This window comes from Cryptomeria japonica, chromosome 2 (genome assembly GCF_030272615.1).
Source record: "Cryptomeria japonica chromosome 2, Sugi_1.0, whole genome shotgun sequence".
In the NCBI taxonomy this organism is placed as follows: domain Eukaryota; kingdom Viridiplantae; phylum Streptophyta; class Pinopsida; order Cupressales; family Cupressaceae; genus Cryptomeria; species Cryptomeria japonica.
In genome coordinates, this window is record NC_081406.1 from 177,383,595 (window position 1) to 177,405,691 (window position 22,097).

At 34.9% G+C, this 22,097-nt stretch overlaps 1 protein-coding gene across 1 annotated transcript; it reads right to left on the reverse strand.

Moving 5' to 3' along the window:
- Positions 1 to 9,763: 9,763 nt before the first annotated feature.
- On the reverse strand, positions 9,764 to 11,696 carry LOC131859618 (patatin-like protein 2). Its single transcript, XM_059213579.1, has 8 exons — positions 11,565 to 11,696; positions 11,281 to 11,471; positions 11,010 to 11,184; positions 10,752 to 10,926; positions 10,600 to 10,664; positions 10,256 to 10,477; positions 9,958 to 10,133; positions 9,764 to 9,863 (listed from the first exon to the last, which is right to left on the reverse strand). The coding sequence occupies exons 1-8, from the start codon at positions 11,694 to 11,696 to the stop codon at positions 9,764 to 9,766; spliced, it is 1,236 nt and encodes a 411-aa protein (XP_059069562.1).
- Between the last annotated feature and the right edge of the window lie 10,401 nt (positions 11,697 to 22,097).

Genomic DNA, 22,097 nt, shown 5'->3' on the forward strand with positions numbered 1-22,097 from the left:
CGATTGCAAGAATTGGAAGAATGTATGGACAGACTTACAAGGAATTAGCTATATTGAATTTGCCCCTACAATAACTATGCATATATAGAGGATAGATGGAGCTTACGAGCACATGGTACATGGCTCTATATAAAAACATGTTAAATAATCATTATCCATCGGTCTGCGAGCAGCCCGAAAATGCCATAAACAAACCTTTCTTTTCACGTCTCCACCTTATCATCATCGAGAATTTAAATTAAAGTATGTTTAATGTGACATTACACTGTTCTCGGGTCTTTTTCGTTTCCTAGCCGTCGGCTATCTGGTAAAAAATATTTTGCCGAATTACACGATGTGTCGTGTTTCAATTTTATTTGACGTATAAAGTGGGACAGTTACGTGTTTCCTTAAAAATTACCTTGATGCCATGTATTCCTATTAAGATGAATCATGCGCACTATATATTTTAGTCTTTAGCATTTGAAGTCGAGTAAATTGATATAAACATGATTAATGATGCCTATTTTAGTCTTTAGGATAAATGAAATTATTTTGTAGCTTCTCCTAATTTCACAATATAGTAATACAAGAAAATTTTTATTTACAAGAAGTTCTCTATATGTATACACTAGTAAACTATAATGAAATTTTGATCCAACTCTCTCTCTCTCTCTATATATATATATATATATATGATGTTCATTGAATTTGAATATACATTTAGTTGTTGGAACATTGTAGAATTAAGTACTTGTATTTAGATTAATTTTGAATAGCCACACGATTGTTAATAGAACTAACAAATTGAAGATCAACAAAATAAAATTAATAGGGTTTACCTCTAAGAGTGTGCTGCGTAGCTATAAAAAAGGCATGCAACCCTCTTTTTATCCTTCTTTCTTCCTTCACTTTGTAACAAACCATCCATCCGACCCCTCAAAAAAATTAAAACACCCCTTTTAACCTTTACCTCAAGTGTCCTAAATGCAACCAAAGGCACATTGGTTGGGATATCAAAAATTGCCTAACAACCTTAATTTTCTCAATTTACCCCCTATTAGAATTGACTTCCGAGGTAGCCTAAGAGATACAAATTTTCTACACATTTTAGAAACCCAAAATAATGTTAACAACGGGGCAAAGGCTCTTGCTTTAGTGTTTGGGAGAAGATTGGCAATCAAATACAGAGTTAGGAATCTTAACATAGACGGGGACTTTATGTATATGATCTTTGCACTTAAAAAGCTAGACGCTCCAAGCTGGAAAGTTAGGTGTATTAAGTACGAGTCTTGGAGTTTATTACTAGTGTTTGAAGCATAAACTATATCACATTATTTTAGAGAAGTCAAAACCGTGGTAGATGCCTTGGTGAATAAGGGTTGTAGACTTCTTGAAGGTTATATTTTCTTCAATCATATTGAAGCTAATGAGGAAATCAACCTAGCTTTGGCTTTGGCTCGGGACATGTCAAATTAATTATTATCTAGCTTTCTTGTTTTTGCAGATTTGTTGGATTTTGCTCTTCATTCCATTATGCCGTGCTTTCATAGATGATGTCAACAATGTTCATATAGGAGGATTGTAGATGGCATCCACCTTTCTGTTGGGAGCACTTATCACCTGGTGGCACTCATTGTTGTACTTTTAAGGAATAAATGTTAAATGCACTGCCTTAACCTTCACACAAAGTTGTTGACGCGATGAAAATTAATTTGGAAAATGGTAATCATAAATATTTTGAAGGAGAATTAGGTTTGTCTTCATAAATAATATCCCCAGTTGCAGCGGATAAGATCTCAGATGTCTTTTATGTCATTAATCACATTCTCAAAAGAAAAACTTACTCATTAAAGATACTGATGGGTCTGTGTCTTCTCAGATTTGATGAACAAAACTTTCTAGGGACAAGTCTCTCGTCGATCAGGTTGGGGAGAATAACCTCAATTTTTAATACTTCATATTTTCATGAAAAAGAATTTTTTTGGTCTCACATGGCTTAGATTTCGTTGGTTTTTGGGAAGCAAGAGATATTAATAAATCTATTTTAATTTGACACTCTTAGCTTGCCCTTTTCTTGAAATTATATATGTTTATGGCCATTTGTGTATCTCACTCGTATAGGTTTGGGCCTTCTATATATGTTTTAAGTGCTGCCAAATAATTATTTTTTAATAACCGCAAATTTTAATTCTTTACGTTTTCATGATAAAGTTTTGTTTGTGTCTCACATGACTCATGTTTCGTTGGTTTTTTCATAAAAAAGAGATATAGGAATCTACCATAATAACAAACCACCTATAGGGATCTACAATTCCACAAACACTTCAAAAATTGAGTTGCAACAATATGGCTAAAGTGGCAGTTGTTTATTATGGGTTGATCATGGCTAGGAAAAAGGGACTTAAGTGTGCCATTATTGAAGGTGACTTAAGAAATACCATCACGATGCTTAGAAAGGAAACAAAACCAGATTGGAAAATTAATTCTCTCATTGCCAAGTGTCACAAGCTCCTTCCCTTTCTGGGAGATGTCAGGTTTTGTGACATGAGATGGGAAGGCAACTGTGTGGAAGATAAGTTGTAGGGGATGGGCGCGCATGTTAATAATTTTAAAATATGCATCCACTTGCACGAAATATATATATATATATATATATATATATATATATATATGATGTTCATCGAATTTAAATATACATTTAGTTGTTGGAACATTGTAGAATTAAGTACTTGTATTTAGATTAATTTTGAATAGCCACACGATTGTTAATAGAACTAATAAATTGAAGATCAACAAAATAAAATTAATAGGGTTTACCTCTAAGAGTGTGCTGCGTAGCTATAAAAATGGTATGCAACCCTATTTATATCCTTCTTTCTTCCTTCACTTTGTAACAAACCATCCATCCGACCCCTCAAAAAAATTAAAACACCCCTTTTAACCTTTACCTCAAGTGTCCTAAATGCAACCAAAGGCACATTGGTTGGGATATCAAAAATTGCCTAACAACCTTAATTTTCTCAATTTACCCCCTATTAGAATTGACTTCCGAGGTAGCTTAAGAGATACAAATTTTCTACACATTTAAGAAACCCAAAATAATGTTAACAACGGGGCGAAGGCTCTTGATTTAGTGTTTGGGAGAAGATTGGCAATCAAATACAGAGTTAGGAATCTTAACATAGAGGGGGACTTTATGTATATGATCTTTGCACTTAAAAAGCTAGACGCTCCAAGCTGGAAAATTAGGTGTATTAAGTACGAGTCCTAGAGTTTATTACTAGTGTTTGAAGCATAAACTATATCACATTATTTTAGAGAAGTCAAAACTGTGGTAGATGCCTTGGTGAATAAGGGTTGTAGACTTCTTGAAGGTTATATTTTCTTCAATCATATTGAAGCTAATGAGGAAATCGACCTAGCTATGGCTTTGGCTCGGGACATGTCAAATTAATTATTATCTAGCTTTCTTGTTTTTGCAGATTTGTTGGATTTTGCTCTTCATTCCATTATCCTGTGCTTTCATAGATGATGTCAACAATGTTCATATAGGAGGATTGTAGATGGCATCCACCTTTCTGTTGGGAGCACTTATCACCTGGTGGCACTCATTGTTGTACTTTTAAGGAATAAATGTTAAATGCACTGCCTTAACCTTCACACAAAGTTGTTGACGCCATGAAAATTAATTTGGAAAATGGTAATCATAAATATTTTGAAGGAGAATTAGGTTTGTCTTCATAAATAATATCCCCAGTTGCGGCAGATAAGATCTCAGATGTCTTTTATGTCATTAATCACCTTCTCAAAAGAAAAGCTTACTCAGTAAAGATATTGATGGGTCCGTGTCTTCTCAGATTTGATGAACAAAACTTTCTAGGGACAAGTCTCTTGTCGATCAGGTTGGGGAGAATAACCTCAATTTTTAATACTTCATATTTTCATGAAAAAGCATTTTTTTGGTCTCACATGGCTTAGATTTCGTTGGTTTTTGGGAAGCAAGAGATACTAAAAAATCTATTTTAATTTGACACTCTTAGCGTGCCCTTTTCTTGAAATTATATATGTTTATGGCCATTTGTGTATCTCACTCGTATAGGTTTGGGCCTTCTATATATGTTTTAAATGCTGCCAAATAATTATTTTTTAATAACCCCAAATTTTAATACTTTACGTTTTCGTGATAAAGTGTTGTTTGTGTCTCACATGACTCACGTTTCGTTGGTTTTTTCGTAAAAAAGAGATATAGGAATCTACCATAATAAAAAACCACCTATAGGGATCTACAATTCCACAAACACTTCAAAAATTGAGTTGCAACAATATGGCTAAAGTGGCAGTTGTTTATTATGGGTTGATCATGGCTTGGAAAAAGGGACTTAAGTGTGCCATTATTGAAGGTGACTTAAGAAATACCATCAGGATGCTTAGAAAGGAAACAAAACCGGATTGGAAAATTAATTCTCTCATTGCCAAGTGTCACGAGCTCCTTCCTTTCTGGGAGACGTCAGGTTTTGTGACATGAGATGGGAAGGCAACTGTGTGGAAGATAAGTTGTAGGGGATGGGCGCGCATGTTAATAATTTTAAAATATGCATCCACTTGCACGAAATACCGGTGGAGGCTCGTGCCATGATCTTGAAGGACTCATCAATTAATGATGCATAATCTCAAAGTTGGATTTTTTGAACTTTTCCACCTTGCCATTTCCTTTCCTTGTTGGTTAAGTTGGTGAGATTTAAAAATCATTGATGGTACTACCTACCACTATATTCCCCAAGCTTGCCAGTTCCTCAACTTGGTTTTATATCTTGTAACTATGGGTGGCTATTTGATTTAGACTGAACCTGACAATTGCTCCAAATTCAAAAATAATGAGGAGGCGTGGGACAGGGTGATTAAAGGGAACCTATATAACAATGTTGAATGGATGACTAGCCATGAGTCTAAGCTCTCTCCTAATTTTTTTAATGCTTGGGACAATAGGAACGTGAACAATGGCATTGTTACTTTTGTGGTTTTGACAAGGACTTCTAGGAAGGTGACAAGGTTGGACCTTGATGATGTGTCCTTCCCAAAAAATCCCGAAGGGAATTACGAGGATGACTTTGACCAGCTTTTTGAACGGAGAGAGGGAGTTTCCAAGCAACAAAGTGGCTACAACAGGGACGATCTCCTCTACATTAGGAAGGATGTGGCTTTGATGGTAATGAATTACTTCACCTTGGACGGTAAGAAAAGAAGCTTCCATATGTAGACTTTTCCGATACTATCATCTCTAGTATTGGGTATGAATGAATTTCCCCTTTTGGATTATGTCCTATTTTTCTCAATCTATTTGTAAATCCATGAAAAAGGGCAAACCCCCTCTCCACGATGGTGGTATATGGAGTGTGTATAGTTTCTACTTGCCTTTATCCCCCTCTATTGGGGTCCCTTCCATTGCGGACGGGTCTACCTCTGATCCGAATCTGAATATTTACCTTATTGTTACCCCCTCTAATTTTGTAGAGTAGATTATGCCTCACTCTAGTTCTAAGTTTCCCAATAGTAAAAACCCTGCTATAATAGCCAAATTTAGGGGCATTGTTACTTCCAAATTTAGGGGCATTGTTACTACCAAGATGTGGGTGTCCAGTTTCAGATACAACAAGATGTGGTTAATGGGATTGTTCATTCTTGCTTTAAGTCTCTATCCTCAGAGGATTTAGGCTCCTCGGATAGCTTAAGGGCGGATTCGTCCCTTGCTAATATTGAAGGAAACCCTAGTCCTCCCCCTTAAACCTTCCTTAGTAATTCCAACCTTAAGAGCACCACTTCAACTGTAGAAAAAATTGTGAAGCACCTGCATGAGGACGCTCAAATTTAGGAAGAGTTGATTGAATGTCTCTTCTTGCAAATGAATGTGGCCATGAATAAGAACAATGGGCTTGAGGCGACAGCCTTGGGTTGATGAGTTGGATGGGGATAGAGTTTGGAAAATTGGTAATGATCTTATGGGCATTATGGGGTAGTGGGAAATGGTGGGTGGAAATTTTACTGACACGGACTCTATGATAAAGAATCCGGGTAGCAAGCATGAGCTTGAAGAGGTCAACAAAACCTAGGGGGGCCTTAAAAACAAAATTGAGGAGGTCAACTATGCTTGCAGAGATGTGGCTAGCAAGGACAATGCCTCCCTATAGGCTATCCATGATGAGATAGAAATGACAAGGGTGAAAGAGTGATGGCACATGGATTCCTTTCCCATGGAATCCGGCCCCATTGCATTGATGATTAAGGCTAGCCGTGACTCTGCGTTGCTCTCCTAAATGGTTCTGGGATTAGTTCAAGTGAAAAAATTATTTTTTCAGATAAAGTGCTTAGTTTGTGTCAAGATTGGCAGGACAAGGATACCCCCAAGTAGTAGGCCATCAGTTGGTGCCTGTGCGCGAGAGATGTTTTGTGTTTTGGTGGACCTACATTTTTTTAATATTTTTTTTCTACATGTTGGTTTTTTAGTTTAGGTGTTGGTTGTCTGTTCTCCCTGCTAGGTTTTTTGTTGTGTTTGGTAGGGTTTTTTTTGGTTGGTTGTGCATCCCTCAGCCACTCTTGGTGTCGCTTTGTGGTTATGCATTGGTACAGGCCTATCCCACCTTTATTAATGAAAACAATATGGGGGAAAACCATCCTTGCTGAGAACTCTATCTCAGAAGCATGACTGAGATTAGGTCAAAGTAACAGCTTGGTTAGAAGAAAAATTTGGAACAGTTACTTGAATTGAAGACCCTAGAAGAAGGCTTTGGCTTGAAAGAAACCTTCCGAGATTAGATTTGAGGGAAGGGGAATCGAAAAAGGACACTGTGAAGACTACCAATTGAGAATTCTTGGTTGGCCTCTAAGAAGGAGCTTCTTCAAACATTACAAGAGACATATTTATGTATTTCATTATAGAGAAAGAGGCTAAATTTGATGCAAATGAACATAGATTAGAGTTACAGAACGAATCATTAAACACCCTTATTTCTTCATTGTGGGTGGCGTGATAGGCTGAGGTGAAATGACCCAGATTATCCATATGCTCATCCACTATAGTTAACTTATTTCTATCACAATTTGTTGAACCCAACAATCATATTTAGATTTAATAACAATAGATTGAAAAGAATTTTATATAGATCAAGAAGAAGACAAAGCAAGAGTAGAATATTTGCGTGTTCTAATGGATGGAGATCGCACCTCAGAAAAATTCCCATCTGATTTCCTAATGTTTGAATGATGTCCAAATCTCAATATTCCGATGGGAGAGAGTGCCAAAATACCCAGAAGAGGGAAAAATTTATTATGGTTAAATGGGGGTTAAAATTAGGTACCCATGATTGAGTAAACAAGCCAAGACCCTCAAAAAACCAAGATTTGCATCTATGAGTACAATCTTGATCAGACTTAATAGAAAATATCATAATAAAAAATCCATTACCATTATCGTTATAAAAAAAATCATTAACCCCAATTTGAAAGCTTATTAATATTTGGAGAGAAATTCCAGATCTTACCAATAAGAGCCCTGCTTTGAAGCTATGAGAGATATCTTGAAACTCGCTCCTCTAAAAATGACACTTTAAATACCTCAATGCCCTCCCACTGACCAATATTTTGAGAAATAAGAGGCTTCTCATAAACCAAAGGACAGATTGGTTCATTACTCACTCACCTTTTAAGATCCAACGTTTTTATACTTAAATTAAATATTAATTAAAATTCAAGTTATATTATGATTAATTGAAATATTTAAAGCTAGTTTATAGTTTTTCAAAATTTTGATTAGTAATAAATATTATATGTATTGTATTTTATATATTTTCAATCCTAAATTGAATCATTATATAGTTAAAATAAGATTATATAATTTTGGTTATAAAAAAATAAATAGCTCTTAAATTAATTTAATGCTTTCTAATTAATTATTTTTATAATCATATCTTAATTAAAAATATAAAATAATTATGATTCCAACTTAATCTCTCTAACTATAATTATAACAATAAATTTATTCTTAAATATAATATTTTATTATAATTATCTAAAAAGATTATAAATATATTTGAACTATTTTCAACTTTGCTCTTAATCTTTATTCTACCTAATTATGCCTCATCTTAATTTTAATCCTCATTAATTTTGATTCCATAAAATTAAAAAATTTAAATATTATAAAAATAAATGAGATAGAGTAAAATCTAAGCATTACTAAAGTCAAACAATAATTCATTTCAATTAATCGAACAAGATAGGTTGATCAACTATTAAAATGATTTTAAATACAATAGTAACATCTATGCCATGAGTAGCTTGTAAGGAGCATTATAAATGGAAGAATCATGTCACACATTCAATCAATGCAACGACGATACAAACCAGTCCCCTTGTACGATGTTGTCACTGAATAATGCAATAATAAGACAGAATTCTTTGAAGAGGCCCAACTAAGTGCTGTAGGGGACGTTTATGCATCCACTCCAAGCACTTTTGGAATGAACATAAACCTTACCATATTGGCTGGTCAATCTCTAATTAATCAACGTTATTAATATTTTGGGAACATAAAGTTATCATTTAGCTGAAAAGAAGACAGAGCGACATGGCATGAATTGTGCTGTTTGCTGCTACACTAATTAGCTGTGTGGCTCACCAACACCCCGGAATGTTTTTTTATTAAAAGCTCTACACAAAAATTCTAGCATAAGGTGTGACTGGAATGGAAGAAAGAAGTTCAGATATTTATTCCAACACCATGGCCATTGGAATGGTCATTCACGGAAAGTACAAAAGATGCGCTCTGTTTATCCCTCAACTTCTTCATTATGTGATTCGTTATCTCTATGCAATTTGTATTTTCTGTTTAATCTGCTGTAAGCTTAATTTTTTTCTGTTTTCTTAACATTCTCATCTCGAAATATTTCTCCCCATTATTGTTGTTCCCGCCACTTTGCTTCCGAGATTTTACGAAAGGAATTTGCAAGCACACAAATATGTTTCCAAGATGGTAGAGGGGAATCATCACTATTCAATAGCTCTGCACTGCGGACTGAACATGAATGATCTGATGTTAAGTGATTGACATTAAGCTTTCTGTTGATTAAAAAATTTGGATAAAATAAGAAATTTTAATTTTTTTTTTTGTCAAATTTGAATCGTTTTAAATGAATCTATTATTTATAAAACTAGTTGAATGAACATAATAAGGATAAGACTGGATACCCTCAATTTCTGATTTCTTATCATAATTGATTGATCAAGTATTAAATGTTTTAGGCATCCAAATAATACTGACTTCAAATCTTCTATAATTAAAAATACTATTAAAAACCAAACAAAAATCATAATAACATCTATACTCTTTAATCCAACGATAATACAAACCATTCCACGAATACAGTGTTATCAGTAAAGAATACAATAATAAGACAATTCCTTGAAGATGCCCAACTAAGTGCTGTAGGGAACGTTTATGCATCCACTCCAAGCACTTTTGGAATGAATATAAAACTTACATTGCCTTGTTGTCCACAACTGCAATGCTATTAATATTTGGAGAACATAAAATAATAATTTAGCTATAAAAAAAAAACACAATGAAATGAAATCTATTAGTTGGCAAAAACACAGCTAAATCTTGAATTGCTGTGTTTACCACTACATAAATCAGCTGTGTGGCTCACCAACACCCGGATATGTTTTTTAATTAAAAAGTCTACACAAAATTCTAGCGTAAGGTGTGATTGGAATGGAAGAAAGAAGTTCAGATGTTTATTCCAACACTATGGCCATTCATAGAAAGTGCAGAAGATACGCTCCGTTTATCCCTCAACTTCTTCTCCTTGGAGAGTCGTTCAGCCATTCTGGCAAGTGGAAATGATAGTTATGGTGAGAACAAAATGATAGGAAACCAGGATCTGAAAATACAAGGAAGAGTTAGAGAGTTATGGGAGATACTTAGTCAATGCCATCCTATTTGTGTAGTCGTTCTTCACTGTCTCAGGACGCCCAGTCTCCAAATTTAAACTTCTAACAGGCTTATCCAATAGTTCCTGGCCTTTCTTCACAAGATTCCTCAGGTTCTCATCCGTACTGAGGTCCATCTTTGCTTCGCTTCCTTTTAGTTGCCATTCCTACATTATGAAAGCCCACATGTTAACCATACCGAAAATTACAGCAGAAACATGGTCTGTAGAATTATAGATCTAGAGGCCTTATCGTTTCAAGGAACATTATTGGAAACTATGAAAAAGACCTGGAGTCTAAGATAGTTTTCTTTGACATGATGGAGCATCAAAGCTGTATGAATGTTGACCATGTCTGAACTTGCATTCATGATAGATTCTATGAGAGGGGTTCTTCCATCGTGAGTAATCCACTTCAAGCTTCCCCATGTGGCAGCCTTTTTTGCGCCCCATTCAATACCCTCTTCTAATCCCGTTCCAAGAGAAAGTACAATAAAGTGGTCAAGGTGCTCCTGTAAATAACAACCTCTGGTTAACATAGTTGAGCTTCTAATTAATATTTCCCAGCATCAAGCATTCGTTTTATATGAGATGTTTATTCTAAATAGTATCAAAATACAATACAATACAATACCTTTTTGTTACTATTCTTGTATCCTGATGAACTGCTCGAGTGACTAAGTTCATTGCTATCAAGGTCTGCATAATTAGAAAATTGTTGTGAGACCCTTATAATAGTTTATTGATGTGAAATAAAAATCTGATCAAAATCTCTACTCATAATACAAGCAGGCATTACAGGATTATTAGCCGCTACTCCTCCATCTACTAAGTTAAAAACTTGGGTCTTTCCGTCACTGGAATTTGTTGTAAACTGGTGAGATGGAAAATAGGTAGGAGCTGCAGTTGTGGAGAGGCATACGTCCATTAGATGTGGATTCTTCAGCGGATCTACTTTCGCCTGCACATATCATCGTAAGAATCATCCTCGTCTATTCTTCATCTTCATAACTCAAGATCATCCTATAAAATAAAATGAAATACCTCATGACTGGCGAAAATTGTAGGAAACTGCGTCTTGATATCGAAGGTGGGTATCACCAGGTTAGTAGCCGTATCACACAGCCGTCTTTCGTGAAATTTCTCTTGTTCTAAGATATCGACCAGATGTTTGCCATTGTATTTGGGACCAAAAATGCCGTGAAAAATATTCCATTTGCTACGAGTCCAACAACAAGAGAAGTTTTGCGTAAACACAACAAATACTTATTGCAAGAGAATTTTACTCCAAATATTGCAATCACTTGCTACTAACCTTGGTTGAGGAAATATCAAACTCGCATTCTTCAAGTAGAAATCTTCAATTTTCTGGGTACTAAAAGGACGATTGTGTTTGTGGTCATTCGGGTCTATAGTGGCTAACATTGTGGTGATGAGACCTCCAGTGCTGGTACCTGCCATTATATTGAAATAATCTGCTAGTCTGGCATCTTCCCCATCCAATTTCTGATAAAAACGAAGCATTTCAGTAAGTAATACATTTGTGCAAATAAAACTATATGAATTGTGCAGCTAAAGAATACAATTTATAAACTGTACCTGCAACTGGTGCTCTAAGAATTTGAGCAATTGCACAGGAATAAGACCCCGTACTCCTCCTCCATCGACACTCAGGATTCTAGCACCCACGTCCCCCGAGACATCGATTGGAAGAAGCTCCTGATTCGACATCGGTTGCAAGAATTGGAAGAATGTATGGACAGACTTACAAGGAATTAGCTATATTGAATTTGCCCCTACAATAACTATGCATATATAGAGGATAGATGGAGCTTACGAGCACATGGTACATGGCTCTATATAAAAACATGTTAAACAATCATTATCCATCGGTCTGCGAGCAGCCCGAAAATGCCATAAACAAACCTTTCTTTTCACGTCTCCACCTTATCATCATCGAGAATTTAAATTAAAGTATGTTTAATGTGACATTACACTGTTCTCGGGTCTTTTTCGTTTCCTAGCCGTCGGCTATCTGGTAAAAAATATTTTGCCGAATTACACGATGTGTCGTGTTTCAATTTTATTTGACGGATAAAGTGGGACAGTTACGTGTTTCCTTAAAAATTACCTTGATGCCAGGTATTCCTATTAAGATGAATCATGCGCACTATATATTTTAGTCTTTAGCATTTGAAGTCGAGTAAATTGATATAAACATGATTAATGATGCCTATTTTAGTCTTTAGGATAAATGAAATTATTTTGTAGCTTCTCCTAATTTCACAATATAGTAATACAAGAAAATTTCTATTTACAAGAAGTTCTCTATATGTATACACTAGTAAACTATCATGAAATTTTGATCCAACTCTCTCTATATATATATATATATGATGTTCATCGAATTTGAATATACATTTAGTTGTTGGAACATTGTAGAATTAAGTACTTGTATTTAGATTAATTTTGAATAGCCACACGATTGTTAATAGAACTAACAAATTGAAGATCAACAAAATAAAATTAATAGGGTTTACCTCTAAGAGTGTGCTGCGTAGCTATAAAAAAGGCATGCAACCCTCTTTTTATCCTTCTTTCTTCCTTCACTTTGTAATAAACCATCCATCCGACCCCTCCAAAAAATTAAAACACCCCTTTTAACCTTTACCTCAAGTGTCCTAAATGCAACCAAAGGCACATTGGTTGGGATATCAAAAATTGCCTAACAACCTTAATTTTCTCAATTTACCCCCTATTAGAATTGACTTCCGAGGTAGCTTAAGAGATACAAATTTTCTACACATTTAAGAAACCCAAAATAATGTTAACAACGGGGCGAAGGCTCTTGCTTTAGTGTTTGGGAGAAGATTGGCAATCAAATACAGAGTTAGGAATCTTAACATAGAGGGGGACTTTATGTATATGATCTTTGCACTTTAAAAGCTAGACGCTCCAAGCTGGAAAATTAGGTGTATTAAGTACGAGTCTTGGAGTTTATTACTAGTGTTTGAAGCATAAACTATATCACATTATTTTAGAGAAGTCAAAACCGTGGTAGATGCCTTGGTGAATAAGGGTTGTAGACTTCTTGAAGGTTATATTTTCTTCAATCATATTGAAGCTAATGAGGAAATCAACCTAGCTTTGGCTTTGGCTCGGGACATGTCAAATTAATTATTATCTAGCTTTCTTGTTTTTGCAGATTTGTTGGATTTTGCTCTTCATTCCATTATGCTGTGCTTTCATAGATGATGTCAACAATGTTCATATAGGAGGATTGTAGATGGCATCCACCTTTCTGTTGGGAGCACTTATCACCTGGTGGCACTCATTGTTGTACTTTTAAGGAATAAATGTTAAATGCACTGCCTTAACCTTCACACAAAGTTGTTGACGCGATGAAAATTAATTTGGAAAATGGTAATCATAAATATTTTGAAGGAGAATTAGGTTTGTCTTCATAAATAATATCCCCTGTTGCAGCGGATAAGATCTCAGATGTCTTTTATGTCATTAATTACATTCTCAAAAGAAAAGCTTACTCATTAAAGATACTGATGGGTCTGTGTCTTCTCAGATTTGATGAACAAAACTTTCTAGGGACAAGTCTCTCGTCGATCAGGTTGGGGAGAATAACCTCAATTTTTAATACTTCATATTTTCATGAAAAAGAATTTTTTTGGTCTCACATGGCTTAGATTTCGTTGGTTTTTGGGAAGCAAGAGATATTAATAAATCTATTTTAATTTGACACTCTTAGCTTGCCCTTTTCTTGAAATTATATATGTTTATGGCCATTTGTGTATCTCACTCGTATAGGTTTGGGCCTTCTATATATGTTTTAAATGCTGCCAAATAATTATTTTTTAATAACCCCAAATTTTAATTCTTTACGTTTTCATGATAAAGTGTTGTTTGTGTCTCACATGACTCAGGTTTCGTTGGTTTTTCCATAAAAAAGAGATATAGGAATCTATCGTAATAACAAACCACCTATAGGGATCTACAATTCCACAAACACTTCAAAAATTGACTTGCAACAATATGGCTAAAGTGGCAGTTGTTTATTATGGGTTGATCATGGCCAGGGAAAAGGGACTTAAGTGTGCCATTATTGAAGGTGACTTAAGAAATACCATCACGATGCTTAGAAAGGAAACAAAACCAGATTGGAAAATTAATTCTCTCATTGCCAAGTGTCACAAGCTCCTTCCCTTTCTGGGAGATGTCAGGTTTTGTGACATGAGATGGGAAGGCAACTGTGTGGAAGATAAGTTGTAGGGGATGGGCGCACATGTTAATAATTTTAAAATATGCATCCACTTGCACGAAATATATATATATATATATATATATATATATATATATATATATATATATATATATATATGATGTTCATCGAATTTAAATATACATTTAGTTGTTGGAACATTGTAGAATTAAGTACTTGTATTTAGATTAATTTTGAATAGCCACACGATTGTTAATAGAACTAATAAATTGAAGATCAACAAAATAAAATTAATAGGGTTTACCTCTAACAGTGTGCTGCGTAGCTATAAAAAAGGTATGCAACCCTCTTTTTATCCTTCTTTCTTCCTTCACTTTGTAACAAACCATCCATCCGACCCCTCAAAAAAATTAAAACACCCCTTTTAACCTTTACCTCAAGTGTCCTAAATGCAACCAAAGGCACATTGGTTGGGATATCAAAAATTGCCTAACAACCTTAATTTTCTCAATTTACCCCCTATTAGAATTGACTTCTGAGGTAGCTTAAGAGATACAAATTTTCTACACATTTAAGAAACCCAAAATAATGTTAACAACGGGGCGAAGGCTCTTGCTTTAGTGTTTGGGAGAAGATTGGCAATGAAATACAGAGTTAGGAATCTTAACATGGAGGGGGACTTTATGTATATGATCTTTGCACTTAAAAAGCTAGACGCTCCAAGCTGGAAAATTAGGTGTATTAAGTACGAGTCCTAGAGTTTATTACTAGTGTTTGAAGCATAAACTATATCACATTATTTTAGAGAAGTCAAAACCGTGGTAGATGCCTTGGTGAATAAGGGTTGTAGACTTCTTGAAGGTTATATTTTCTTCAATCATATTGAAGCTAATGAGGAAATCGACCTAGCTTTGGCTTTGGCTCGGGACATGTCAAATTAATTATTATCTAGCTTTCTTGTTTTTTTAGATTTGTTGGATTTTGCTCTTCATTCCATTATCCCATGCTTTCATAGATGATGTCAACAATGTTCATATAGGAGGATTGTAGATGGCATCCACCTTTCTGTTGGGAGCACTTATCACCTCGTGGCACTCATTGTTGTACTTTTAAGGAATAAATGTTAAATGCACTTCCTTAACCTTCACACAAAGTTGTTGACGCCATATAAATTAATTTGGAAAATGGTAATCATAAATATTTTGAAGGAGAATTAGGTTTGTCTTCATAAATAATATCCCCAGTTGCGGCGGATAAGATCTCAGATGTCTTTTATGTCATTAATCACCTTCTCAAAAGAAAAGCTTACTCAGTAAAGATACTGATGGGTCCGTGTCTTCTCAGATTTGATGAACAAAACTTTCTAGTGACAAGTCTCTCGTCGATCAGGTTGGGGAGAATAACCTCAATTTTTAATACTTCATATTTTCATGAAAAAGCATTTTTTTGGTCTCACATGGCTTAGATTTCGTTGGTTTTTGGGAAGCAAGAGATATTAAAAAATCTATTTTAATTTGACACTCTTAGCTTGCCCTTTTCTTGAAATTATATATGTTTATAGCCATTTGTGTATCTCACTCGTATAGGTTTGGGCCTTCTATATATGTTTTAAATGCTGCCAAATAATTATTTTTTAATAACCCCAAATTTTAATACTTTACGTTTTTGTGATAAAGTGTTGTTTGTGTCTCACATGACTCACGTTTCGTTGGTTTTTTCGTAAAAAAGAGATATAGGAATCTACCATAATAACAAACCACCTATAGGGATCTACAATTCCACAAACACTTCAAAAATTGAGTTGCAACAATATGGCTAAAGTGGCAGTTGTTTATTATGGGTTGATCATGGCCAGGAAAAAGGGACTTAAGTGTGCCATTATTGAAGGTGACTTAAGAAATACCATCACGATGCTTAGAAAGGAAACAAAACCGGATTGGAAAATTAATTCTCTCATTGCCAAGTGTCACGAGCTCCTTCCCTTTCTGGGAGACGTCAGGTTTTGTGACATGAGATGGGAAGGCAACTGTGTGGAAGATAAGTTGTAGGGGATGGGCGCGCATGTTAATAATTTTAAAATATGCATCCACTTGCATGATATATATATATATATATATATATATATATATATATATATATATATGATGTTCATCGAATTTAAATATACATTTAGTTGTTGGAACATTGTAGAATTAAGTACTTGTATTTAGATTAATTTTGAATAGCCACACGATTGTTAATAGAACTAATAAATTGAAGATCAACAAAATAAAATTAATAGGGTTTACCTCTAAGAGTGTGCTGCGTAGCTATAAAAAAGGTATGCAACCCTCTTTTTATCCTTCTTTCTTCCTTCACTTTGTAACAAAGCATCCATCCAACCCCTCAAAAAAATTAAAACACCCCTTTTAACCTTTACCTCAAGTGTCCTAAATGCAACCAAAGGCACATTGGTTGGGATATCGAAAATTGCCTAACAAACTTAATTTTCTCAATTTACCCCCTATTAGAATTGACTTCCGAGGTAGCTTAAGAGATAAAAATTTTCTACACATTTAAGAAACCCAAAATAATGTTAACAACGGGGCGAAGGCTCTTGATTTAGTGTTTGGGAGAAGATTGGCAATCAAATACAGAGTTAGGAATCTTAACATAGAGGGGGACTTTATGTATATGATCTTTGCACTTAAAAAGCTAGACGCTCCAAGCTGGAAAATTAGGTGTATTAAGTACGAGTCCTAGAGTTTATTACTAGTGTTTGAAGCATAAACTATATCACATTATTTTAGAGAAGTCAAAACCGTGGTAGATGCCTTGGTGAATAAGGGTTGTAGACTTCTTGAAGGTTATATTTACTTCAATCATATTGAAGCTAATGAGGAAATCGACCTAGCTTTGGCTTTGGCTCGGGACATGTCAAATTAATTATTATCTAGCTTTCTTGTTTTTGCAGATTTGTTGGATTTTGCTCTTCATTCCATTATCCCGTGCTTTCATAGATGATGTCAAAAATGTTCATATAGGAGGATTGTAGATGGCATCCACCTTTCTGTTGGGAGCACTTATCACCTGGTGGCACTCATTGTTGTAGTTTTAAGGAATAAATGTTAAATGCACTGCCTTAACCTTCACACAAAGTTGTTGACACCATGAAAATTAATTTGGAAAATGGTAATCATAAATATTTTGAAGGAGAATTAGGTTTGTCTTCATAAATAATATCCCCAGTTGCGGCGGATAACATCTCAGATGTCTTTTATGTCATTAATCACCTTCTCAAAAGAAAAGCTTACTCAGTAAAGATACTGATGGGTCCGTGTCTTCTCAGATTTGATGAACAAAACTTTCTAGGGACAAGTCTCTCGTCGATCAGGTTGGGGAGAATAACCTCAATTTGTAATACTTCATATTTTCATGAAAAAGCATTTTTTTGGTCTCACATGGCTTAGATTTCGTTGGTTTTTGGGAAGCAAGAGATATTAATAAATCTATTTTAATTTGACACTCTTAGCTTGCGCTTTTCTTGAAATTATATATGTTTATGGCCATTTGTGTATCTCACTCGTATAGGTTTGGGCCTTCTATATATGTTTTAAATGCTGCCAAATAATTATTTTTTAATAACCCCAAATTTTAATACTTTACGTTTTCGTGATAAAGTGTTGTTTGTGTCTCACATGACTCACGTTTCATTGGTTTTTTCGTAAAAAAGAGATATAGGAATTTACCATAATAACAAACCACATTTAGGGATCTACAATTCCATAAACACTTCAAAAATTTAGTTGCAACAATATGGCTAAAGTGGCAGTTGTTTATTATGGGTTGATCATGGCCTGGAAAAAGGGACTTAAGTGTGCCATTATTGAAGGTGACTTAAGAAATACCATCATGATGCTTAGAAAGGAAACAAAACCGGATTGGAAAATTAATTCTCTCATTGCCAAGTGTCACGAGCTCCTTCCCTTTCTGGGAGACGTCAGGTTTTGTGACATGAGGTGGGAAGGCAACCGTGTGGAAGATAAGTTGTAGGGGATGGGCGCGCATGTTAATAATTTTAAAATATGCATCCACTTGCACAAAATATCGGTGGAGGCTCGTGCCATGATCTTGAAGGACTCATCAATTAATGATGCATAATCTCAAAGTTAGATTTTTTGAACTTTTCCACCTTGCCATTTCCTTTCCTTGTTGGTTAAGTTGGTGAGATTTAAAAATCATTGATGGTAATACCTACCACTATATTCCCCAAGCTTGCCAGTTCCTCAACTTGGTTTTATATCTTACAACTATGGGTGGCTATTTGATTTAGACTGAACCTGACAATTGATCCAAATTCAAAAATAATGGGGAGGCGTGGGATAGGGTGATTAAAAGGAACCTATATAACTATGTTGAATGGATGACTAGCCATGAGTCTAAGCTCTCTCCTAATTTTGTTAATGCTTGGGACAATAGAAACGTGAACAATGGTAGTGTTACTTTTGTGGTTTTGACAAGGACTTCTAGGAAGGTGACAAGGTTGGACCTTGACGATGTGTCCTTCCCAAAGAATCCCAAAGGGAATTATGAGAATGACTTTGATTAGCTTTTTGAACGGAGAGAGGGAGTTTCCAAGCAACAAAGTGGCTACAACAGGGACGATCTCCTCTACATTAGGAAGGATGTGGCTTTGATGGTAATGAATTACTTCACCTTGGACGGTAAGAAAAGAAGCTTCCATATGTAGACTTTTTTGATGCTATCATCTCTAGTATTGGGTATGAATGAATTTCCCCTTCTGGGTTATGTCCTATTTTTCTCAATCTATTTGTAAATCCATGAAAAAGGGCAAACCCCCTCTCCACGATGGTGGTATATGGAGTGTGCATAGTTTCTACTTGCCTTTATCCCCCTCTATTGGGGTCCCTTCCATTGCGGCCGGGTCTACCTCTGATCCGAATCTGGATATTTACCTTATTGTTACCCCCTCTAATTTTGTAGAGTAGATTATGCCTCACTCTAGGTCTAAGTTTCCCAATAGTAAAAACCCTGCTATAATAGCCAAATTTAGGGGCATTGTTACTTCCAAATTTAGGGGCATTGTTACTACCAAGATGTGGGTGTCCAGTTTCAGATACAACGAGATGTGGTTAATGGGATTGTTCATTCTTGCTTTAAGTCTCTATCCTCGGAGGATTTAGGCTCCTCGGATAGCTTAAGGGCAGATTCGTCCCTTGCTAATATTGAAGGAAACCCTAGTCCTCCCCCTTAAACCTTCCTTAGTAATTCCAACCTTAAGAGCACCACTTCAACTGTAGAAAAAATTGTGAAGCACCTGCATGAGGACGCTCAAATTTAGGAAGAGTTGATTGAATGTCTCTTCGTGCAAATGAATGTGGCCATGAATAAGAACAATGGGCTTGAGGCGACAGCCAAGGTTGAGGCTAGGGACAACACATGGGTTGATGAGTTGGATGGGGATAGAGTTTGGAAAATTGGTAATGATCTTATGGGCATTATGGGGTAGTGGGAAATGGTGGGTGGAAATTTTACTGACACGGACTCTACGATAAAGAATCCGGGTAGCAAGGATGAGCTTGAAGAGGTCAACAAAACCTAGGGGGGACTTAAAAACAAAATTGAGGAGGTCAACTATGCTTGCAGAGATGTGGCTAGCAAGGACAATGCCTCCCTATAGGCTATCCATGATGAGATAGAAATGAGAAGGGTGAAAGAGTGATGGCACATGGATTCCTTTCCCATGGGATCCGGCCCCATTGCATTGATGATTAAGGCTAGCCGTGACTCTGCGTTGCTCTCCTAAATGGTTCTGGGATTAGTTCAAGTGAAAAAATTATTTTTTCAGATAAAGTGCTTAGTTTGTGTCAAGATTGGCAGGACAAGGATACCCCCAAGTAGTAGGCCATCACTTGGTGCCTGTGCGAGAGAGATGTTTTGTGTTTTGGTGGACCTACATTTTTTTAATTTTTTTCTTCTACATGTTGGTTTTTTAGTTTAGGTGTTGGTTGTCTGTTCTCCCTACTAGGTTTTTTGTTGTGTTTGGTAGTGTTTTTTTTGGTTGGTTGTGCATCCTTCATCCACTCTTGGTGTCGCTTTGTGGTTATGCATTGGTACAGGCCTATCCCACCTTTATTAATCAAAACAATATGGGGGAAAGCCATCCTTGCTGAGAACTCTATCTCAGAAGCATGACTGAGATTAGGTCAAAGTAACAGCTTGGTTACAAGAAAAATTTGGAACAGTTACTTGAATTGAAGACCCTAGAAGAAGGCTTTGGCTTGAAAGAAACCTTCTGAGATTAGATTTGAGGGAAGGGGAATCGAAAAAGGACACTGTGAAGACTACCAATTGAGAATTCTTGGTTGGCCTCTAAGAAGGAGCTTCTTCAAACATTACAAGAGACATATTTATGTATTTCATTATAGAGAAACAGGCTAAATTTGATGCAAATGAACATAGATTAGAGTTACAGAACGAATCGTTAAACATCCTTATTTCTTCATTGTGGGTGGCATGATAGGCTAAGGTGAAATGACCCAGATTATCCATATGCTCATCCACTATAGTTAACTTATTTCTATCACAATTTGTTGAACCCAACAATCATATTTAGATTTAATAACAATAGATTGAAAAGAATTTTATATAGATCAAGCAGAAGACAAAACAAGAGTAGAATATTTGCGTGTTCTAACTGATGGAGATCGCATCTCAGAAAAATTCCCATCTGATTTCCTAATGTTTGAATGATGTCCAAATCTCAATATTCCGATGGGAGAGAGTGCCAAAATACCCAGAAGAGGGAAAAATTTATTATGGTTAAATGGGGGTTAAAATTAGGTACCCATGATTGAGTAAACAAGCCAAGACCCTCAAAAAACCAAGATTTGCATCTATGAGTACAATCTTGATCAGACTTAATAGAAAATATCATAATAAAAAATCCATTACCATTATCGTTATAAAAAATATCATTAACCCCAATTTGAAAGCTTATTAATATTTGGAGAGAAATTCCAGATCTTACCAATAAGAGCCCTGCTTTGAAGCTATGAGAGATATCTTGAAACTCGCTCCTCTAAAAATGTCACTTTAAATACCTCATTGCCCTCCCACTGACCAATATTTTGAGAAATAAGAGGCTTCTCATAAACCAAAGGACAGATTGGTTCATTACTCACTCACCTTTTAGGATCCAACGTTTTTATACTTAAAGTAAATATTAATTAAAATTCAAGTTATTTTATGATTAATTGAAATATTTAAAGCTAGTTGATAGTTTTTTTAAATTTTGATTAGTAATAAATATTATATGTATTGTATTTTATATATTTTCAATCCTAAATTGAATCTTTATATAGTTAAAATAAGATTATATAATTTTAGTTATAAAAAAATAAATAGCTCTTAAATTAATTTAATGCTTTCTAATTAATTATTTTTATAATCATATCTTAATTAAAAATATAAAATAATTATGATTCCAACTTAATCTCTCTAACTATAATTATAACAATAAATTTATTCTTAAATATAATATTTTATTATAATTATCTAAAAAGATTATAAATATATTTGAACTATTTTCAACTTTGCTCTTAATCTTTATTCTACCTAATTATGCTTCATCTTAATTTTAATCCTCATTAATTTTGATTCCATAAAATTAAAAAATTTAAATATTATAAAAATAAATGAGATAGAGTAAAATCTAAGCATTACTAAAGTCAAACAATAATTCATTTCAATCAATCGAACAAGATAGGTTGATCAACTATTAAAATGATTTTAAATACAATAGTAACATCTATGCCATGAGTAGCTTGTAAGGAGCATTATAAATGGAAGAATCATGTCACACATTCAATCAATGCAACGACGATACAAACCAGTCC